Here is a 21,653-nt window from a genome sequence, read left to right on the forward strand (position 1 = left end):
GGCTAACAAAAGTTTATTTTATGTTTGATGCTCTGTTAGCTGAGGATAGTATTATGTTTCAGTTAACGTGTTTTCTGAACTGCCCGTGCTGCATTTTCCAGAGATACACTTCTGTTGTTGAAATGTAGCGTCGCCACTGCGTCACGATAGTTGTGAGGTTATTAGGTATATCTGTAGTGACTGATCGGAGTTTCAAGCCAAAGTGAGCAGCAAAAATAGAATAAATCAGTCAATGAAAAAAAACATTTTCTGTCTGTTCACTGCTCCTCTTGGAAACTACTCTTGTCCGTTGAGTCTCTGATATTAGTCCGCCTGTTAAAGACAATTTGTCCGGCCACTGTCCTGTCAGCACCTCAGGAGCTGTGCTGGCTGAAAGGACAGCTGGTTATGAGGACAGTGACGCTGGGACGAAGGTCGGAGTCGGTGTAGACTGAACGGACAGACACTTCAGTAGCGCTTACGCTGCGCTTACGTCTTGTCTCTGATGAGTTTGGGGTAGGGGACAGGTTTCGCCTTGTGGCCCTCATGGTGCGTCTTTATGTGTGTGTGAGGAAAAACAAGTGTTTGATCCAAACCGGAGCCGTGGTGACACACAACCCTCAGTAACAGAGTTGGAGTAAAGCTGTCTCCTAAATATTTTGTGTGACCTTGTCCTTCTCTTAACAGGCCTCCTTGTCCTCAGCGGAGAGCTGGATAGAGAGCTGCCCGACTCCTCGTCTGTCCTGATTGAAACCCTTTTTTAAGGTGGACGTTATACATTAAAAATACATGTCCCACAGGAGCGCTGCCGTGGCGAGCGGCAAACCTACGGCCATAAATCAACACAGGGGGACTTTGATTACTTCACTATCGCTCCTGCAGCAACAACAGAGGAACAGGCTTGTTGGCAGGCCTGCTGACCTGCGGATGTGCACCATAGGATTCTATTTCTGGAGCCTCATTGCTTTTACAGATTAACTGCCCTCAAATATGGCCCCAATCCGTTCATTGCGCCACTAGTTTGACTGCTGCCGGAGGTTGTGCATATTCAAGCTTCAAAACACCCCACTGCGCGTCAGTCCAGTCATCTGAAGGCCTGCTGCCTCTGGCCTGTTTTTTTACAAGCAGTGTCAGCGCACTTTTTTCAGACTCCTGCAGAGGAACAAACACACAGCCGTATATCATGACAGGTTGAAAGTCGTTTTTGTTATTCTCCGTACAATCATTTCTCAACTCACCAGTCATTGCCCGTCGCCATCCACAACGGCTTAAGGGAATGATTGACGTCCAATGCTTTCACCCTGATGCTATGACATCGTGCTTAGATTAAGACTTCATATTTTATTGCAAGAGACATTTTCCATGAGTTCCTGAGGGCAAATCACACTGAAATCCCATTGCCTGGCGTTTTCATTAGTCTGTCTGAGGCTAATCAAGGTCCTCCATCATCAGAATTGACATTTCCATATTGTATGAGAGAGAAAGTAGCCGGCATTAGCATATTCATGATTCAGTGACACACTCAATCATGTGAAATGGAAGACATGGGGCAAACCCTGAGCCATCAAGCCCTGAAACAAATAGCTTGTGACATGTGAGGAAAAGAGGATCTTGAACCCCCCCTAGACAACTTCAGCACATCTTTTAGCACTCAGGAGAAGACTTCCACTGGCACATTAAAGATATTTCGCCCGGTCAGAAACCTGGCATATGTTGCTGGCCTCTGGACCAAGGCCCATAATAAGAGAAAAATTAAAGAATAGGATTAAAGATGGATCATCAGTGAAATACTAAAGCCAGCAAAGCAGCTGCGTTTCCATAAACCCATTGGATACTCTTCAGGGAGACGCTCTGCTCACCGATTTGTAGCTTACATTTGGTTGTTGATGTGGTGGCCTCTTGCGCGGCTGGTATTTAAAGAGAGGGATGGAGAATCTAGATGAGCTGGAGCACCCTCTTCTGGGAGAAAGCACCAATAACAGTCGGGTTTCAGGGCCGGGGCTGGGGCCGGGGACCGGACAGGCCCCTGGCGGACTGTTCAAGGGCATCTTGGTTAAGTGTGAGGAGGACAGGGCCTACCCTCCTTTAGCGTGGAGGAGCTATTGTGGGCATCCTCGCGAGCTTCAGCAGCAGCAGCTACTGGACCCTTGCTCCTTACCCCGCACACTGGAGTCCTTTTACCCACCGGCCCCCATCTGGGGCCACGCGGACTCCCTGCTCAGCAAAGACTACCTGGAGACCACCTTTGTGGACATTCGGCCTGGGTCCACGCTGGAGAGGAAGCTGCTGGCCGAGACGCAGGATTTCCACAGTGTGTCCTACAGCATGGATGATGAGGACGACCTGCTGCCCGACTCTGACGTAAGATATCCCACTTCATGATGTTGAGGAAGTTTCATTTCGTGTAACAACAACTGCGTTTTTGTATATGAATTCCAAATTGTTAAATCAAGCAAAAGAAAACATGTTTATTTAGTAATGTAACCAGTAAAATAGTGAAAAAGTCCCAGCAGAACGTCCCAGAATCCAAGTGGATGTCTTCAAATCTCTTATTTTATCCACTCAGCAACCTAAACCCAAAGATATTCAGATTAAAATGATAGAAGAGAAAAGCAGCACATTTGCACACTGGAGAAGCCAGAATCAGGTATTGATCTGCAAATTAATCAAATAGCTGCAGATGATTCTCTGACTAATCAATTATTTAGCTCATCGTTTCATCTCTACACATTTCTGATGATCCCATTTCTGCTCCATCCTTGTCGTTGCTCAGAGGAGTTTTGCATCAAACTCTCGTATTCTCAGCACAGATTCTGGGAACCAAAGAGGAACTTAAAATAGACATATGAGCAATGCATTTCAGGATAGGCACAAATTGAATGCTTACTGTCAAAAAGCCAGATTACATAAAGCTCCTCTTCTGCTGCGGTGCAGGTAATGACACTACAGTAGCAATGGAGGATGCCAGTTCTATTTCATAGATCACCGAGCAAAGCCCACCCTGGAGTGAAATGTAAATTAGCTTTAAGACTCTTACGGTGGTCATGTGATGTTTTGGGAGTCAACATGAGAATGTATAGTCGCAAATAAGTGGCCGCTGGTTGTTTGACTTATTATGAAAAGTCTCTCAGCAAGGTTAAATCAAAAGGTCCAATTACCCACTGTGACGTAAAAGGCTGAGGGCAGTTTCACGATTATTACTTTGACTGAGAACAGCAGCAAGTGGACAAACACACAGCAGTAGCACACACCATTAAAATCAAGAGCAGTTGGCTGCTGCAAAGTTTAGATCAGTTAGAGTATGCTCCACAAGGACAAAAGAACGGCACGCGAAAATAACACGTTTTTTTCAAGCTAATCCTGCAAAGTCGCAGACCTGTGGGAATAAAACCTTGCAGTGACCTCAAAAAGGCACAACACAACATCTCCTTCTCCTTTGTTTCACTTCAAACGCTTAGTTAAAGGACTCAGGCTGGACCCCAAAACTCTTTCATCGCTTCACGCTGAATTTTGGCTGCTGAGCTGATCGATACTACAAGAGAAGCTGAGGTGACCTGAGGAGTGACTTTACATAAGAGCACTGTGTCCGTCTGGCTTTTGGCTCAATTTGAGGTTTCCCTGCTTCTTGTCACCATCAGAACTGCGTCACGTCAACAAAAAAGATCACTCCTGATATGTGAGAATTAGATTTGAGACAGGTCAAATCAGTCCTGACATCAGGGAGTAACAGAACAGGACGTGGAGTGTTTGGCATTAGAAACACTGAATAAACCTTTTGAATTCACTAATATTTAAAATACTGTGTGTACTAATGTGCTCTGATTTACCCTCGTCTGATCTTCTTTAATGTTTAAAAGCAGAGAAAGAAAAGCTTTTTTTCTAAAGGCCGCATGAAGCATCTGCTTAAACATCACAGGAGCATCTTTGAAAAATGCGCAATTATTTCACGCCCAAACTAAAACAAGCAGAGTAACATGACAGGGTCGGACTGAGAGAGGAAGTCAGATTGAATATGCAGCTGTTTCAAACAGATACGTGAGTCATAAATCGCCTGCGGTCAGCAGAGCTAGTGCACATCCAGACTAACCCCATTCAGTCACATTATCTTACAGGCACCAGCAAAGTTTTACAGTTGTTGTGGAGGACATGAACACAACATAACCAAAAAAAACTAATTTTTGATGCTTATACATAAAACAGTGACTTATGTTAGAGCACATTATCTTTGTATGTTGAACGCAACTTTTGAAATGTATATACTCACTTGAATGAATGACTAAGCCTCAAGTCTAAAGGGTCAGTCCACTCAAATTCTTAAAACAACATATTAGTATCCAGCTAACATACAGTTTTGGCTTTACTTGCCCAGTTATTAAACTGTCTAAACCTAACAAAAGCAGTCATCGCCTTTGTGTGGAGGCAGAAATCTCATAGACAAATATCTCAAAATCTGGGAAAGCAAAGCCAAAGCAGTCTGCATGCACAGATACCATCAGAGGTTTACTTTGTACTTTACTGGATGCTTTAACCTGAACTCAACCTGAGAGGCCTCTGTTTAAATCCCAGGACTCATCCATTGATGACTTCAGTGATACAGACAGCGAGACCAACTTCCCTCTGATGATCCCTCAGGACTACCTGGGTCTGGCCTTTTTCTCCATGCTCTGCTGCTTCTGGCCCCTGGGCATCGCTGCCTTCTACCTTTCACAGAAGGTACACACACACACACACACACACACAGAGTCCTGAGCTGACAAGATACAACCTGGCACTGTAGTTCACAGCCAAGGGTGGTTTCTTACCCTCTGCAGTGTGTTTAGACTAACAACAGGTCCAGTGTCTTAGAGTTTAGACAGGGAGGGATTACACCTAGATTTGCAGGATTATGCCACAAGAGCTTTGAAACAGCACAGAGCTCAACAATCCAATATGAAGAATGCCCAAGGATGAATATTGTGGTTTTATACATTTAGATCACTTTAGAATAACAATTCTCTGAAACACTCTATTAATGATTTAGATTTAAGCAGAAGCGTAATTAAATAATCTTCAGTCTCTGACGTTGTGATGGATAAATGTGCCTATACAAGTGTCATGTCTCCCAAAACCGTGCGCTACCCTCCCATCACAGGTACACCTTGAGCTGTGAACAGCACCAACAAAGAATATTTTTTGTCTCTGTCGGGGTTATTCAGGTTGACTGGCTGTGAAATGTTATCAGTGTTTGAAAAGACAGCTTCATAGCAAATACAAAACAGAAACAAGTTGTGTAGCAGATTTATTTTTTTTATTCAAAAAACTTACTTTTTAACAAAATGACTGCTTCAGCCCACTGATCTATACACCTGCCTGCTGAATAAGATAATACAGACACAGTTATACCAATAGATAAAAACAGTGTATTACTAATAACTCCTGCTGCTTTATCTATTCTATCATATGTGCAGTCCTTGTCTTATATTATTCATAATTCCTACGTAAGCTCATATATTATCTATCACGTGCTACTGCAGCAAGGGATCAAACATTTTAAGAGGATCAATATACCACAAAACATAGTGATAATATATCTCTTAATCTCTCTCTGGCCCTCAGAATCAGTCCCGACAAAAGTTGAGGGCTTTGCTATAACAGACACTAACAAATTCACAAAGAGAAAGCTGAGAACAGACACTGTATCTGCAGCACATGTGAAAGGATTCTAAAAATCCAAGTGTTAATTTGATGGCTGAGATTATCAGCCTCGCTGGTGTTGGTGGAAATATGGAGCAGGTCAAAGGGAAAAGGGAACGACATGACTGCACAAACTATCTCATCAGTCACTATTACCACTGGCAGCGTGAAAAATCCCCTAACACCTCTATCTCTGGCCGCCAGAGGCCCTTAGTTTATATAGGCATCCTTCCAGCAGTGCAGGAAGAAAAATCCCATTAACGCTTTTGCAAAGCTAACTGGCAGCAAGCTGCAAAGGCCTTTTGATCAGATCAATGGCCTTCATTAAGGTTTAATTAGAGTCATAACAAGAAGCCTCAAGGTGATAGATTTCCAATATTGTTGAGTGCTACCTAAAACAGGGGTCAGAGTCAAAGACAAGGACTAGAGGGAGAGAGGAAGAAAGAATGAGAAAGTGATGAATGAGGCACAAACGCCGGGTGTGATTTAGAGATGGAACATAATATGGGCTTAGCGTGTGTTGGAATAAGTGGAAGAGGAAAGTAGAGGCCGGGGAGGACATTGACAAATGATGACGAATGCCCTTCCCTCCTCTTTTCTCCCCCCTCTAATCCTTATCTCGCTCTCCTCTCTCCTCCGCTTCTCAGACCAACAAGGCATCGGCTCAGGGGGATTTTCAGGGGGCCAACGCAGCGTCCCGCCAGGCTCTGTGGCTCTCAGTGCTCTCCATTGTGTTTGGAATCATCACGTACATCTGTGCCATCGCTGCGTTGATTTCCTACCTGTCTGGAAAACCACCATAAAGGCAACTCTTGAGCAAGGATACGCACACAAACACACACACACACACACACACACACACACACATAGACCTCTCACACATTTCATGGATATCAACACACGTCGACATATCACCTGTAAATGTAAAATAATCACAGTCTTTGTCTGTCGAACCTATCTGCAGTCATGTTTTAGCCACACAAAGCTGGAAAAGCAGAGAAGGGACAGTGAAAACACACCAGGAGAGCTGCTGAATAGATCGAAATCACTTCTAACTGGATTAGGACATGATTCAGCTCAGAGGACATTCCCCGCACGTGAATGAAAATAAGATCAGTAAGTAAATGTGATTTGTTTTGTCACCCGAGGAATTACGTTACCTGCCATCCTTAAAATCTGTGCTGTAGTCGTCATCACATGTGAAGCATTAGATTAAGTAAAAAAAAAAAAAAAAAGAAGAAGAAGACAACAAATGCAGGTGTTATCACAACACTGTAAGATATCACTTGTCACAATAACAATGGAAGAATAATGAAAAGCAGAAAGAGAAAGGAAGGGATGTGCGGCCTCGTCTCTCTGGGAGGAGCCAAGCGGAGAGCAGCATACGCCGATGGAGTGTGCAGATTTATGAGAAGGTCACAGCAAGGACGTAGCAGCAGCTAAATCCTGATGGTCCTCGCTGTGGGAGGCCCTGAGCCAGCGCTGTCGCTCGTCGGGTGAAAGATGGGCACGGTTTTAGAGCCCGGGAGCTTTATTTATCTATTTATTTAAATTATGGGAGGCAGTAAAGCAGAACTTCTTGCCACTTCTCTGGCCACAGCGAGGCAGCCGAAGGGAAACACTGCACACGTACATCGCTCAACTCATCCTGATTTCATTCAGCATCACTGAGTGTTCACCTGCAGAAGGGACTGATTCTGCTTTGTTTATGCCAAGCTGAGTAACTAACTTTGTTCAAACACACAAAAAAATTTAAATGAAAAATACATATAGTGCCATTATATAAGGAAATACATACAAATGAGGAGTTTTCGAATGAAATGCAAGGTCGTGATGTGAAACACTGGCTCTAACTGTAGAAATAAAGGAGCCACTTCTATATACTGTGCTGAGAAATGATGACATAGACAGAGAGGTGCAGACCTGCAAGGAAAAGTGCCAAAAATATGGAAGCAACTCTAAGGATGATCCTTTCATGAGTTATTCCAATAATAGAAGCAACCAGGCTGCGACTCCACGCTGCCCAAATATAGATTCTGCTATTTTCTCCTCTAAAAAGAGGCCTGGAATCCTTCAGGAACTTTCCTCTTGCAGTTTGACAAACTTGAAAATGAAGTTGTCTACCTAAACTTATGTATTCACAGTACCTGTGCTCAGATCAGCAATAAGGTGAAGAAAAAATGTTGCAAAAAATAGTCTGATGAGACGTCTAGCGCTCAGCCATATGATGCATGAGTCAGTAAAATCTCCATTTCGGTCACAACAGAAACCCGCATGGCGAGTTTGTAGTTCATCGAGTACAAACCTGCTCCAGCTTCGATCACTTCCTTCGTTTGGTCCTGAACTATCGCAAGAACAGCTTTCATGAAAGAAAACACTCCGGCCATATTGGTTTGAGCTTAAATGTGCCAATAACAAAACTGTGAACAAGGGAACTCCAAGTAAATATTTTAAAAGATGACTGTAGGGTAAAAGTTGACATTTTCTATTTAGATGTATAGTTTTTATAGAGTCCACTTCTGAACTACAAACAACTGGAACACTTTGTTTTCTGCAAACCCAGTGTTGTACCAAGACTAAGCTGATTATAGATTACGGTCACTGTAAGTGGTGTATGTAAACACACCTGTGATATCTCGGTGTCTAACCCTCGTCAGCTTTCACTGTTGATGTGCTGTAATGCAGAGTCCACACACAGTGTCGTACAGTTCTGACAATCCTGAACCAACCTCCGTCTCCACTGGACGTTTGTGTCAATGAAAAAAATGACCCTTTGTTGTTGCAGCTGAGATACCACGATTAGTGAGTTATATGGGAGCATTACATGTGGATTACCTTGACTGATCACGGCGTCATGAGACAAGGCTCTGGTCAGACTTGGATAAAAACTGGACGATGTGAAGTTGACGGTCAAAGTCTGTAGCGATTGAGATGAGACGGTTATTTCCCAGTTCACACCCTTGTATTACATGTAAATATTACGCTGAAATAAAAATCGATGAATCCCAATAAATGCACTTGTTTGACATTCATCTTTCCTCTTTTTATTTTGCACCCCGACTGATCAATCAAGTGTCCTATCAAAAGTGTCCAGGTGTAAAATCCACCGCCATCATCTGCCACAATCCCTCACTTCACCCACAGCACAGCAGACTGCAGCTGAACTGAAGCAAAATCAGCCCAAAGTGGTTGGTAAATATTTTATTACAACAACAGTGTTTGTACAAGTTGTTTAAAAAAAAAATGAAACAAGAAGAAAAGAAAAAGAGAGAGCTGCTTCTTCATCAGAGGGTTTTGGAGTACCGCCGCCTGACAGAGTCTCTGTAGAACTGGAAGATCTTCTCAGATGCTTTCTGACTGACTGCTATACACTGCTGCAGCTGCAGAAGAAGAAAAACAAAGATTTTCAAAACATGAAACGCCTGGAACTATCACTACAGACGGGGAACTAAAAGAACAACGTCTGGTCGTCGTCGGGCCTGAAGCAGATCGCTGAGAGCTCGAACGAGCTGGAGAACGCCAGAAATCAATCGCAGCAGATTTTGTGGTCATTTATTTACTGACCTCGTGGACTGAAAATGATCCTTTGGTTGATGACGTCATCACTCTGCGTTCGGTACTGTCGATAGCGAAGGTCATCAGGGCTCGGCTCTCCTGGTTGGGAGCAGAAACAAACTCGGTGAGGGTCATCAGTGACGACTGAAGCACGTGCAAATGTTCTGGGGAGGCTCAGCAGACGTTTTGAAAGAGTGAAGTCACACCAGTGACAGTTTCAGTCACATCAGTCAGCGAAGTTCAACTTCACTCAACGTCATTGTTCCATTTGATTATTTTTAGGGAGACTACCATAACATCTGGACATGGACTACAGATGGAAACTAGCTTTTTGGATAATTCTGGCATATTTTCATTAATATCCACCTGTTAAATAGTGTAAAATAATAATTGACTAGATTGTGTTATAATTATGTGAAATTTTGGTGGTTTCCCTAAATCTACCTGATCTGACTCTATTTCAGTTTGCTAAAAAAAAAAAAAACGGTGCAGAGCCACAGAGTTATAAAAGGTTTAGACAGACTGACATCCACAGTTATCTGTCTGATTTTGGAGGATGAAAAGCCGATCACATGCACAAAGAGCACGATATGAGGAACAGGCATGAAGCCTGTTTCACTGGATAGTAGATGTGGGAGAAGACTGGCCTGTAAAGATGTTTGAAATTTACCAGAATGAATCAGACTGTTGGTGTATATGACTTCTCTGATCAACAATGTTTATGGTCAGCTTTAAAGTGTCATTTTATTATTCCTGAACAATGAAACCAATGATTTCACTGATGCACATCCATAAAATATCTGCAACTATCCTCATAAACAGTCACCCGAGTGTGTGTATATGTGTGAAAACTGGTTCCTCACGGCTGAGCCATTAACATTTTTCTATGTGGGATGTATTTTGTCGCCTGAGGACTTGAAGAAATTTAACAAACAACGCTGACGCCTTTGTCAATATCAAAGTGCTTTGGGGTGTTTAGTTTTTTATGGCAGATGCTATTTGCACCCGGGTGTCTTTAGTGAACAACACTATTTACACTCAGGTGTGTGTTGGAAATTAGATATTTAAGGTTTAATGTACCTTTTATATTTGTATTTGACTTATTGTTTCACATGCAACTTGAACGACATTTTCCTGGATGAAAGTCCAGGTAAGAATTTTATGGTTCTTTATACTGTGTGACAGGACCGGGTGTGAAAAGCCAAATAGCAGCCGTCTGACTATTTAACACATCACATGAGTCTCAGACTTACCTTTTCCTGAGCTGCAGTGGGATCTGTGATGATTTGGCCGTCCGAGTCGATGGCACAGGTGACTCCACAGAACAGGCAGCTCATCGGCAGGCCTGCATCCATCAGAGCCATACAGGCAGCGTTCAAAGAGCAGGACAGGAGCTGATGGAGGAGCTAAGGAAGGATACTCGCCAAGAAACATCATTAGGACACCACTTCCCCGCCCCAGCAGCAGATTTTAAATTAACTCCACAGCATTAAAGAGTTTTACTGAAGGATACCGAACCGTCGTCATGTAACACCTGAAGAATGAGAGTGAGGGAGGAGCGAGGATGAAGTGACAGGAGCAGAGATGCCTCGCACGTTTCCCGCACGCATTGCTCTTGGGATCGCTCCCTCACACCTAGAAAAGAAACACATGATGGGATGCATACTTGATCCAGACTAGAGGCCTACTGGCTCAGTTATTCCACCTTGTGGTGTGTTGTGGTATGGCAGCTTTTGCACACACGGTGGACTTGGCTGAAAATTAAGACTCAGAAGACCCATAAAACCCCAAAGTTCACCTGAAATAACGACTAAAGAAGCTTGTTTTTTAACTGTGTAACAATTGTTCGTGATATTATATATCTCCTATTACTGCAGTGTTCTGCATCACCTGTGTGAAATATTGAAATTCAACATTGAAATGTTTGAACTAATACATCAAACATTTTCAAAACAAGTTTTCCATGTGTTGTGAATGACTTTATACCAACTTTTGCACAAGAATATGTCTCTCTGTTGTCTAAAAGTATTTCTTTAACAAAGCTATAAGGTGCTGAAAAATAAAAAAATAAATGATTCTACTTACAGGAGGATTAAACTACCCACACTGCATTAAAAAACATCCAGGAATTGTATTAGGCTGCATGATGAGAGGTGTTCCTCCTCGTAATCACTTACCTGGCAGTCCCACTTTGGGCTGAATCAGCACCTCCAGTGTTGCTCGGTCATATATTTCTTTGCTGACTTTGACCTCAGCTGGTCCGTAAACTCCAGCCATCACACTCGTGTCTCCTTCACATAAGAACAGAAAACGGATTAATTTGACAGAATTCGGGCACAACTGAACCACAACAGAATACAGACTATAACAAATAAATAGGAGGTGTAGAGGCAGAGAAGCATAGAGGCTGTGATCATTAAAGTGTCCACTGCAGATCTCCTCCTGCTGGTGTGTGATCAGTGATCACCCGATGCTAAGCCAGTGTGAAATTTAAAAGCAACGTTGTAAGAAATGTTTCTCTTTTTAGTGCAAAGAAAAAGCAAATAAAATTGTTTTGTTTCTTTCATGCTTTTAAACCATCAGAGTTTATACATTCATGTGCCTTACTCCTCTCTATTCTGTACATAACCAGTTCCACTAAGCACATATATTTAAAACATTGATGCACAACCTGTCTACATTACAAGTTATTCACTTTATCACAGCTGTACAACAGTCTTCCACAGTTTTATATTTGATTTCTATATTCATATATGTACGAGTGTTGTTGTTATAGGAAGCCTGAGAGAAGGAATTTCATTGTAAACAACTGCTTCACAGTAATTGTTGTGCTTAAAACAAATAAAGAACTTAAACTGTATTGAACAACAAGCCTGAGGAAACAAACTATGGATTAGAAACTTATAGGTATACATACAGGAAGTATACATATACATGTATACAATGAATACTTAAAATGTGTTGTTGTAAAACAGGAACTTAAATCAAGAGGCCATTGAAAGCAACACAGGTTTGATTTAAGATCAATTATTATCAAGATTCAATTATTTTTCACCATGGATGTGTTTGTTTTCACCCTCTAAACACTCATCAGCTACTATTTTACAAAATGTTGCAGCCAAAGAGTTTCACAACATATTCTGGATATGTTGAACTTTAAACCACCACTCAGGATTGTTTATGCAGTTGGAAAAGCCCAAACAATCTGTGCTTGACATTTCAATCATAATACATGTTGTGTTTGTGCCCATTTCATGAACTTAAACTTGGTTACTGCCCCATAAAGTTTCTGCAGCTGCACCAAACACCAGATGAAAGATGTCTGATTCTTCTTGCTTCCACCTTTAAGCACCATCAAGTCCCTTTTTTTTTTTTTTTTTTAAAGTTACATTAGAAAGAAGTTGTTAGAAGTTATTATGTGTCACAATCTTATAGATATTTAAGAGAACAAATTCCTATTTCAGAGAACTGCTCACTGTTTGGTGTGCTTGTTGTGTAAAGGCAGGAAGAGAAGTCTGACCACGCAAACTCGATATTTAACTCCAATTAAACATGAATTACGGTCACATTTCCACGTGTGGTTACCTTGGACGAAGGACGCTGAGCCGTCAGGTCGGGACAGTAAACTCTGCTCACAGCCAAACTCCCTCAGAGAGACATTTGAAGAGCCGCAGACCTCCATCATGCTGCCGCCTCACGGAGGAACAGCACTCTGTCGCGGTTGAGTGACGTCATCTGTTGTGTATCAATTTTTGGGCCCTTTCTGATGACGTAAGAACGAACCTACATTTATCCTCAATGACACCTCTGGATAATTTTACTAAATGTGTGTTACTTCTACTGAAATATGGAGGGTAATAGTCTCTAGCTGTGACCACTGGGGACTCTGATTTTAATAATAATATGATCTTTTCGATTTGATCACTGTATTTTGAAAGTCATGGCCGGAAGTGTCTGTTTTGACCATAATATGACCACAAGAGGGCTCAAGCACAATGTTAACCTTCACTTTTATGTTCATCCAAATGTTGTTGAACTGGTTGTGTATGTTAAAATACAGTGCATAAATAAGTACTCCTGTAATCCTGTTGTTCGAGAGGTATGACTGAATGAATGCTATATTAATTCCAGCTTTAACCACAATAAAACATTTTTTTCATTTTAATATATTTTTTATATTTAGAAACAATACAAGCAATTTTTTTTACATCATAAAGATACCATGCAAAAAAGTCCTGCCACAGGTCTGTTTTTTTTTGTAGCTTAAATGTACTTTACATATTAAAAGAAATATTTCTACGTTGACATAAGTGCGTTTTTAGTGAAGCATTCTACTTTTATGGAATGGCGTAAATATGAAACCTCAGTTTGACATTAATACAGTTAAAGGTTGCTCATTCTCTTCATGCAGTAGTCATTTAGTAGTTTTTACCTCAATAAATCTTACTTCTGTTTTCTAATATGTAAATCAGAGTAGGAATTCTAGCATTCATTTCCACCAAGTAGTAGTAGTACTGGTAATAAGGTCAATGAGAGATTTCCACTGTATTATAAGTGGGCTGCATACACAGGAGTAAAAACAATCAAATACAGTGATGCTTGTTGAGACACAGAATGCTGCTCTAACACAATACCTCAAATAGTCTGATGCAAACTCAAATATGATCATGACTGGATATGATCAGTCACACGCACCTGTTCCAGTATCCTCATACACAAGCTGAGTATTTCAGATTATGCATACAAAGAGCCAACAGGTGAACAAAAAGTAGAGCAACCCAATGTCTCACAGTGAAGGATGACCGCCCAACCTATCGACAACTGCAGGATGTTCTCACACATTTTCAAAATGTTTTTAAAGGTTTAATATGTGCACAAGGTCGCTGGATAAACAATGTGGCAAAGCAATGCGGAAACAGCTCTTATCATGTGCTGTTAAACAGAAAACAAGTTTGACGGCTTCAGGTACCAGGTGATTATAGCGGAAGTTAATCTGCTGTGTCTTCATAATAAGAGTGAAGACTGAAAGAGAAAGGAATAAACCAATGGGCTCTGCACTTAAGACGTCTTTATTGTGCCTATATAGTGGGAAAAGCATGGCCTGCAATGCCTAGCAGATACATCTTTGTTGTGTTGTGTGGTGTTATTTATAAAGCACTTTTAAAGCACTAGATATTACAAAGTAAAGTTCTTTATTTTTCACATGCACAACAATTAGCTTCAACAATGCTCATTCAAAATGTATAAAAGAGCAAGCAAATCACGAGGGGTATCTTGGGTCACTTTGACTTTTATTTTGAAGGTCTGACCGGATGTTATGCTACCGTGGCCCACTTGACCTGCCGGTTTGAAGCTGCTCGACCTGCACAGCGTGATTGTGGATGGAAATAAGAGCACTGCGGTCTAAAAAGCGACCACAGGCTTGTTATTAACTACTCCTGTCGCACCTTTTAACATATTTATTACATTCCTGACGAGCTAACGACCGCCGACTGTCCCAATGGCGGCTGTGAGGAGCATGAACAAATTGTATGGAGTGTGTTTCCATGCTGTCCGTCAGACGGCTGGACTGAAGGCGTCCAGGCTGCTGCAGCACCGAGCCTTCAAAGTCTGTGTAAGTTTTTAGCATCTCTATATCCCTGCAGGACAAAACCAGCTAAAATGACATGAAACGGAGCTCATAGGGCTGTTGGAAGAAAGCCGAATTATCAAAACTCGCGACGTCGTGGGAAATTACGAGCCATGAGATGGTTATGAAGGTGTGAAGTTTAAAATTGTTAGGTTGAAATTAGTATTAACGTAAGAGATGGTTGGAGTTCGGAGATCCATCAAGAACGCGTTGACTTCCCCAATTATCGCGATAGGTTGTTAGCCAGCCAGCTAGCTTAGCTGACAACCTTGCCGAATATAACGTAGCCGTAATTATAATGCGATTATCCAACGCAGCCGTATGAAGTCAGACGAAAGATGCTACGTATATTTGAATATATATGTTTAAAACTGTAATCGGCAGCTTGACTGGCACTTGTCCACCTTGTGTTTTGTTGTTATGACTCTTGAAGCTTAACCTAGGTTAGCTAGCCGGCTAACGTTTTAGCTAGCCACATTCCCATTGGTTGATGTGAGGGGCGTGAGGAGTTCAAGTTGAAGTAGAAATATCTTCTATTATTATCCACTATAACTATTACCAATAAAGTTATGTGGAGAGACAGAAACATTAAAACTGCTATCGTCTGCTCCCGTCAAATAAAGATGTATTATCTGGGTGTACCGTCAGTCTGGTGACTCTATTCCAGATGTGTCATAAACATAAATATGTTTCACCTTAACTGTTAATTTCCATACTTGTTGTTTTGCATCATAACTGTAGTGGCATTTCAGGAAACTTGTACTTAAATACATTAAGATAATTAAATCAAACCTTCTGTATCAAAATTAAAAATGCCGACATGAAACTGCTCAGTTACAGGATGGGTTGCATTGGTTGGTGATTGATCTAGAAATATGGCAAATGTTTCAGAAAACCAAAAAATAAACTAACTGATATGTGGAAATGTTGTGTTGTGAGGTTTTCATCAGTTTCTGTACAAAATAATACAAAATTATAAATGCATTTAGTGTATTCTAACTTTCAAAACAGCATATCATTATTAATATAATGGCAGACATGTTACTGTATAGTTGTGAAAATACAGTCTCAGTATGGAGTTAGAACAACATCTCATCCCCCTGTTGAATATTTAATGCTGAAACATGAACACCTAACGTGTGATTTACGGAACAATTACAATTTCGACTGTTTCAAAGGTTTTCAAAACAGGAAATGTGGTAAAGACGTCTTTCAAAACATGCGGATCAGCTTGAATTCATCATGCAAAAAGTCAGCTTCCCATTCAGTCTCAACAGAGCAGCTGCAGAGTTTTTCTCTTTGGGTGTCGTTATTAAGAGAAAGATGAATCCCCCCCTTGTGGTGTCTATTGTGGAGAGGGCCTTCCTTTGCCACCGCCGCTGTGATGTTATTAATAAATAATGCTTGTATTCAATCTTTTCAGGCCGTGCACCGGCAGCAGCCCTTTGACTCGTCACTGGAAAAGCCACAGTTCCCCGGAGCTTCAGCCGAGTTTGTGGATCAGCTTGAGTTCATCCAGCCCAATGTCATCTCTGGGATCCCGGTGTACCGGGTGATGGACAGGCAGGGCAACATCATCAACCCCTCTCAAGACCCCCAGGTACAGTCAGCCTGCCCACACTCCTGGTTATCGGTCACTGTCACCTCTACTTCTGACGTCCTTTGTCAACAAAGTTAATTTGTTGGTTGTTTTGTGTGTTTCCTCCCCGTTCAGCTGCCCAAAGAGACGGTTTTGAACTTTTATCAGAAGATGACGTTGCTGAACACAATGGACCGCATTCTTTATGAGTCTCAGAGACAGGTAAGTCTTTTCCTCTTGCATTTCCTGGTGTAACCATGGAGCGTGTTTTTAATGGGAGTGCTAATTTCTTTGTGTTACAGGGCCGGATCTCCTTCTACATGACCAACTATGGAGAGGAGGGCACACACATTGGTAGCGCTGCTGCTCTTGACTCAAATGACCTGGTCTTCGGTCAATACAGAGAAGCTGGTAAGGATCAGGCCGCGTGTGGTTTTCAGATAAAGAGTTACTTAGGTTTTGATTGTGACCAAAGCAATTTATTTACCTTAAATTTTAATTTCTGCAGCAGACGTCGTGATAATTATTGGCTTAACTTATTTGTTTAGTCAGATAACACTCCGTAGCACACATTATAATATCGTCAGTGTCAGTTAGTGATAGCTCTAATACCAAAGCTCTGCTTCAAGCTGGTTAGGCAGTTTTATTTAAAAAGATGTGCCAGCGCTCGTTTTGGTGCACAATAAGAACGTGACTGATGATACTTTGGTCAAACAATGCTTCATTCAGACAGTGAATCACATGACAAGTTTGCCACATGCCCAATGTCAAACTGCATCAGTCATTCAGTTGTTCAGTCATTCAGAAAAATCAGTTAGTCCGTCTTTATCTGTTCATCACATTTTGTAGAAACAACAGCAAAGGTTCCTCACAGTGAAAATGTAAATTAAAATGCATCTATAGATGAATAACTTTGAACAAAATTACACATTTATAAGAAGGGAGACACAGAACTGTTTTTTAGAATCCAAACTCATCAGTCACTGGTCTTTTGACTAATCTATAATCCTCTTTATCAGCGGTGTAGTTTGTCAAATGACGCTTTAAAGCTTCAGCCAATCAGAAATCTTTATTTGTCCATTAATTAACCACACAGCACCACTTGTGCTCCTTGTTTTTTTTTTTTTGTTCCTGAGGGTCAAGCATATAACGTTCTCCCAGAGGAAGAACCATTTAGGCAGCAGAGCTAAACTAACCATCTTAACCCTCCCAACCCCTGTCTCACCCCTCTCCTGTCCTCCTGCCACTGCACACCCCCTTAAATGCAGTCTACCTGTCTGTATCCCTACCCAACTGCTGTCTCACCCTCTGAACTTCCCTCTTAAGCTGTTTCACTATTCTAACTGCTTTTTCACTCCAGCCCTCTGGGTCACTGGCCACATACCTCCTGCATGTCAGTGCAGTATTATGACCATCAGCTGCCTATGTTCTGTTGCTTTGTGTGTAACGTTGTTATAATTCCTATGCGGTTCTGCAGGAGTGCTGATGTACCGTGGGTTTCCTCTGGATTTGTTCATGGCCCAGTGCTACGCCAACGTAGATGACCTCGGCAAAGGCCGGCAGATGCCCGTCCACTATGGCTCCAAAGATTTGAACTTTGTCACCATCTCCTCTCCTTTGGCCACTCAGATTCCTCAAGGTGAGCTGTTTACCTGTGTGTTAACCTCTCCAGTCTGGAAGGACATAAAAACATACACCTGTAAATATATATTCATGCCTTATGTGTCTGTTTCAGCGGCTGGAGCTGCATATGCTGCCAAGAGAGAAAACATGAACCGTGCAGTGATCTGTTATTTTGGAGAGGGAGCAGCCAGCGAAGGGGACGCACATGCTGGCTTCAACTTTTCTGCCACCCTCGAGTGCCCACTGATATTCTTCTGTCGCAACAACGGCTACGCCATCTCCACCCCCACCAACGAGCAGTACAGGGGGGATGGCATTGGTAAGAGGCGCTGCTGTGGTTACCTGCAGTATCTGATTTGAAACCCTCAGCCGCTCTTATGAACACACATTTCATTCTTCCTCTGATTGAACAGCTGCTCGTGGACCGGGTTATGGCATGCTGTCCATCCGTGTCGATGGTAACGACGTGTTTGCAGTGTACAATGCTACAAAGGAGGCGCGCCGCAGGGCCGTCGCAGAGAACCAGCCCTTCCTCATCGAGGCAATGACCTACAGGTTGGCTGATGTTTGAGTGATTTTCAGACTGAGAATCCATGAGGTTACCTTTATCCCTTCAGAGGATAAAAATAACACTAATAAGACAAGTGCATGTAGTTGAAATCACCTCCACTCCAAATATTATCAAACAACATTCACAATGTTAGAGACTTAAGAGGACATTAAGGTCTTAATTGTATATTGTATATTAAATTTGGGAAGCATTGATATTTAATTATAAGGAGTCGATTTTTCTGAATTAAAGGAGTGGATGAGATGACAGGATTTGAATGGGTTGCGATCCAAACAAATGTTTTTTATTATGAGGAAAACTGTAGTTGTAGAAAAATGTTTTCCTCTAAAATGTTGCTTGAAAAGTCGATTGAAGAAAAACTAATTGTGTCCCTTTTTCAGGATCGGCCACCACAGCACCAGTGACGACAGCTCCGCTTATCGTTCGGTGGACGAGGTGAACTACTGGGACAAGCAGGACCACCCCATCTCCAGACTGAGGCACTACATGACGGCCCGCGACTGGTGGAGCGAGGACGACGAGAGGACCTGGCGGAAGCAGTCCCGCAAGACGGTGATGGAGGCGTTCGAGAGGGCCGAGAGACGCCAGAAGCCCAATCCCGAGCTCCTGTTCACCGACGTGTACATGGAGATGACGCCCGCGCTGAACAAGCAGAGGGAAGCCATGAGGAGGCACGTACAGCAGTACAAGGAGCACTACCCAGTCGACCTGTATGATAAATAACTACACTGGCGTACAAGTCGCGATTTAGTGAACAAATGTTTAAGTGGGTGAGGATTGAGACTGAGACACTGCTGCACACCTGCTACTGTATTCATAAAAATATAGTTTTGATATGATGTGTGTCATGTCTTCCTGCACAACAGAGGGAGAGGAGAGAGAGTGTGCTTTGGAAAATGTTGTGCTTCATGCCTCTGGGTTTGGTGCCTTAAGTTCATAGATTTACTGTCAATAGTGAAGCTCCTCTGTAAAAATGCTGACTCACACTTTCACTTTCACAGTGATTCCAAGGTCACTAATGCTCTTTTGTGCAGCACGAAAGACCGCAAACACACTAATTGAGCAATAAACGGTGGAAGTTTCCTCTCCTGAAACTGTCCTCTTCAGTGGTTATGGTATTCAACAGGTTTCCTTGTGTGTCATTGAGGTGACAGATTTAAGTTGTGTTAAATAACCCTCCTATTTTAATGTTTTTCACCCCCAAAGTTTAGATGGGTTTCTGTGCTGTTACCCGCTCATCTTAATCCCAGAACTGTACCAAGTCTAGCTCATGTTACACGTTTGGTGTTTTGTGGAAAATAAATAATGGAACTTTCAACTGTCTTGGTTGAATTATTTTTTTATTTGAAATCAATAAGAAAATGGGAACTAGGTGAATGACATCTTAAAAGTGTTAAACTTGACTTGGCAGTGAAATATCTTAACTTTCAGTGTTCACTTGGTGCACCGTAAATGCTGAATGCTTCATTTAAAACATCTTCCTGTCATGACACCCTGTTAAAACATAAAAAAAGCTGCTTTGCTGCTCATGTCCAAAGAGAAATCCTCTGTATCTTTACATCCAACAAGCTTTTGTCAACAGTAGACAGTACAAAATCCTAAATTACGGTTCCTCCAGCCGCATTAATCTTGAAACGGGACAGAGAAAAGCACAGTGATGACAACAGACAGTCCATGGCTTCAGTGACACTGCAGTCAGTGTTTGCATTGCTGCATCTCTAGCTCACCCGTCCTGCTCAACACGTCAACAAGGGGCTGTGAATGCCCCTCCACAGCTTCTTCATCTGCTGCGGGGAGCGCTGGTGGATCAGGATAAGGTCTTTATGTATACACAGATTCTCGCGATCCTGCTCCTTGACATCAAAGGTCTGAAATCCAGCGTGTGCCTCAGGGGAGACTCCCATGGCCTTAAAGCATATCCCAGCATAGACGTCGTCGATGGGGAAGAAAGGAATGACGCGTGAGACTGAATATAGGGGTTGCAGCAACGCTCCAGAGAAAAGAAACCCACCGCCGCCAGCATAAGCAGGGTATGGACTGTCATAGAAGCTCAGGGGAATGTAGTATTTGCTTTTAGGGTCTCTGAGGGGGTTTGCTGTGTTTATAACATGTCCGACATACAGCTGAGAGCGCCGCGAAGAATCCAGAGACAGCAGGTAGTGGATCAATGCTGGCGTGTTGACAAATACATCATCATCGCCGCTAAAGACAAAGGAGACATGAGGACAGTGCTTCAGCGTCCACTGGAGGAACGTGTTCATTTTGAGCGTCAGGTTCAGGAGGGATTCATGGAAGTCCCACTGCAGGAGGTCCCCAAAGTGTTTGGCTTCAAATGACAGCAGTGGGCCGAGGTCAGGGTCGTCCGGCGGGGAGCTCCCCAAGAGAAACACTGTGCGAACTCTCGCCGCACTCTGATACAACCCGTCTCGCCCCCAGGTCTCCCGCACCGCCTGTCTCCGCTCAAAGTTTCCAGGAGTTGACTTGATGGCTAAAAGCAGGAAGGTGGGGTCGGCTCCCTCGCCTTCGCCGGAAATGCACTTGTCAGGTTGATTGATAAGAACCGGAGGGGACCTGCAGTTCATGCCCTGCAAAAAGTCCTGGAATAAGAGAGGGTAGGAGGTGAAGTCGTGCACGTTGGTGTGCAGAAGCTCTTGATTTGTCTCCCTGCAGCGAGACCAGTCACGCCTGAAAGGATTTCCTCCCCCGTTCAGGTTCCTGAGGGCCGAGTGCAGCAGGCGGTTCCAGTATGCTGCATTCTGGGAGATGGTCTGTCTGAGGCCATCAGAAATAGACACGTTGTGGAAATCAGGGTGAGGTGTGGTGTAGCTCTCCTGCTTGGAGGATTGTGTTTTCACATCACCGTCGCGGACCTGGAGGCTGGACTGCCTCTGGAGGTCCTCCGGTCCAGGTCTGTGGCTGTAGGTCGTGTCTAGGTGTAGGGTCGAGTAGAAGAAGATCAGGAACAAAGTGATGAGGAGAACCGTAGCGCTGAAGGTTTTAATGCGTCTCATTGGTTCGAGGTGAGTAAACTAAGCCGAGTGTAG

General features: G+C 42.8%; 4 protein-coding genes across 4 annotated transcripts; 2 read left to right on the top strand and 2 right to left on the bottom strand.

Annotated features, from left to right (window-relative positions):
* The first annotated feature begins 1,905 nt into the window (after positions 1–1,905).
* On the top strand, positions 1,906–6,455 carry tmem91 (transmembrane protein 91). The gene is made up of 3 exons (XM_070829962.1): positions 1,906–2,340; positions 4,546–4,692; positions 6,300–6,455. Exons 1-3 carry the CDS (start codon positions 1,906–1,908, stop codon positions 6,453–6,455), a joined length of 738 nt encoding a protein of 245 aa, XP_070686063.1.
* Positions 6,456–8,838: 2,383 nt separating this feature from the next.
* exosc5 (exosome component 5) lies at positions 8,839–12,920 on the bottom strand. The gene is made up of 6 exons (XM_070829609.1): positions 12,793–12,920; positions 11,385–11,498; positions 10,721–10,842; positions 10,461–10,601; positions 9,217–9,306; positions 8,839–9,032 (listed from the first exon to the last, which is right to left on the bottom strand). The coding sequence occupies exons 1-6, from the start codon at positions 12,890–12,892 to the stop codon at positions 8,937–8,939; spliced, it is 663 nt and encodes a 220-aa protein (XP_070685710.1). The 5' UTR covers positions 12,893–12,920; the 3' UTR covers positions 8,839–8,936.
* Positions 12,921–14,559: 1,639 nt separating this feature from the next.
* Positions 14,560–19,927, top strand: bckdha (branched chain keto acid dehydrogenase E1 subunit alpha). The gene is made up of 8 exons (XM_070829896.1): positions 14,560–14,821; positions 16,260–16,436; positions 16,551–16,637; positions 16,718–16,826; positions 17,893–18,054; positions 18,151–18,357; positions 18,452–18,593; positions 18,990–19,927. The coding sequence occupies exons 1-8, from the start codon at positions 14,708–14,710 to the stop codon at positions 19,330–19,332; spliced, it is 1,341 nt and encodes a 446-aa protein (XP_070685997.1). The 5' UTR covers positions 14,560–14,707; the 3' UTR covers positions 19,333–19,927.
* Positions 19,928–20,145: 218 nt separating this feature from the next.
* b3gnt2l (UDP-GlcNAc:betaGal beta-1,3-N-acetylglucosaminyltransferase 2, like) lies at positions 20,146–21,620 on the bottom strand. The gene has a single exon (XM_070829739.1). It carries the CDS (start codon positions 21,618–21,620, stop codon positions 20,346–20,348), a length of 1,275 nt encoding a protein of 424 aa, XP_070685840.1. The 3' UTR covers positions 20,146–20,345.
* Between the last annotated feature and the right edge of the window lie 33 nt (positions 21,621–21,653).

The sequence above is a fragment of the Pempheris klunzingeri genome, chromosome 4, assembly GCF_042242105.1.
Source record: "Pempheris klunzingeri isolate RE-2024b chromosome 4, fPemKlu1.hap1, whole genome shotgun sequence".
NCBI lineage: Eukaryota > Metazoa > Chordata > Actinopteri > Acropomatiformes > Pempheridae > Pempheris > Pempheris klunzingeri.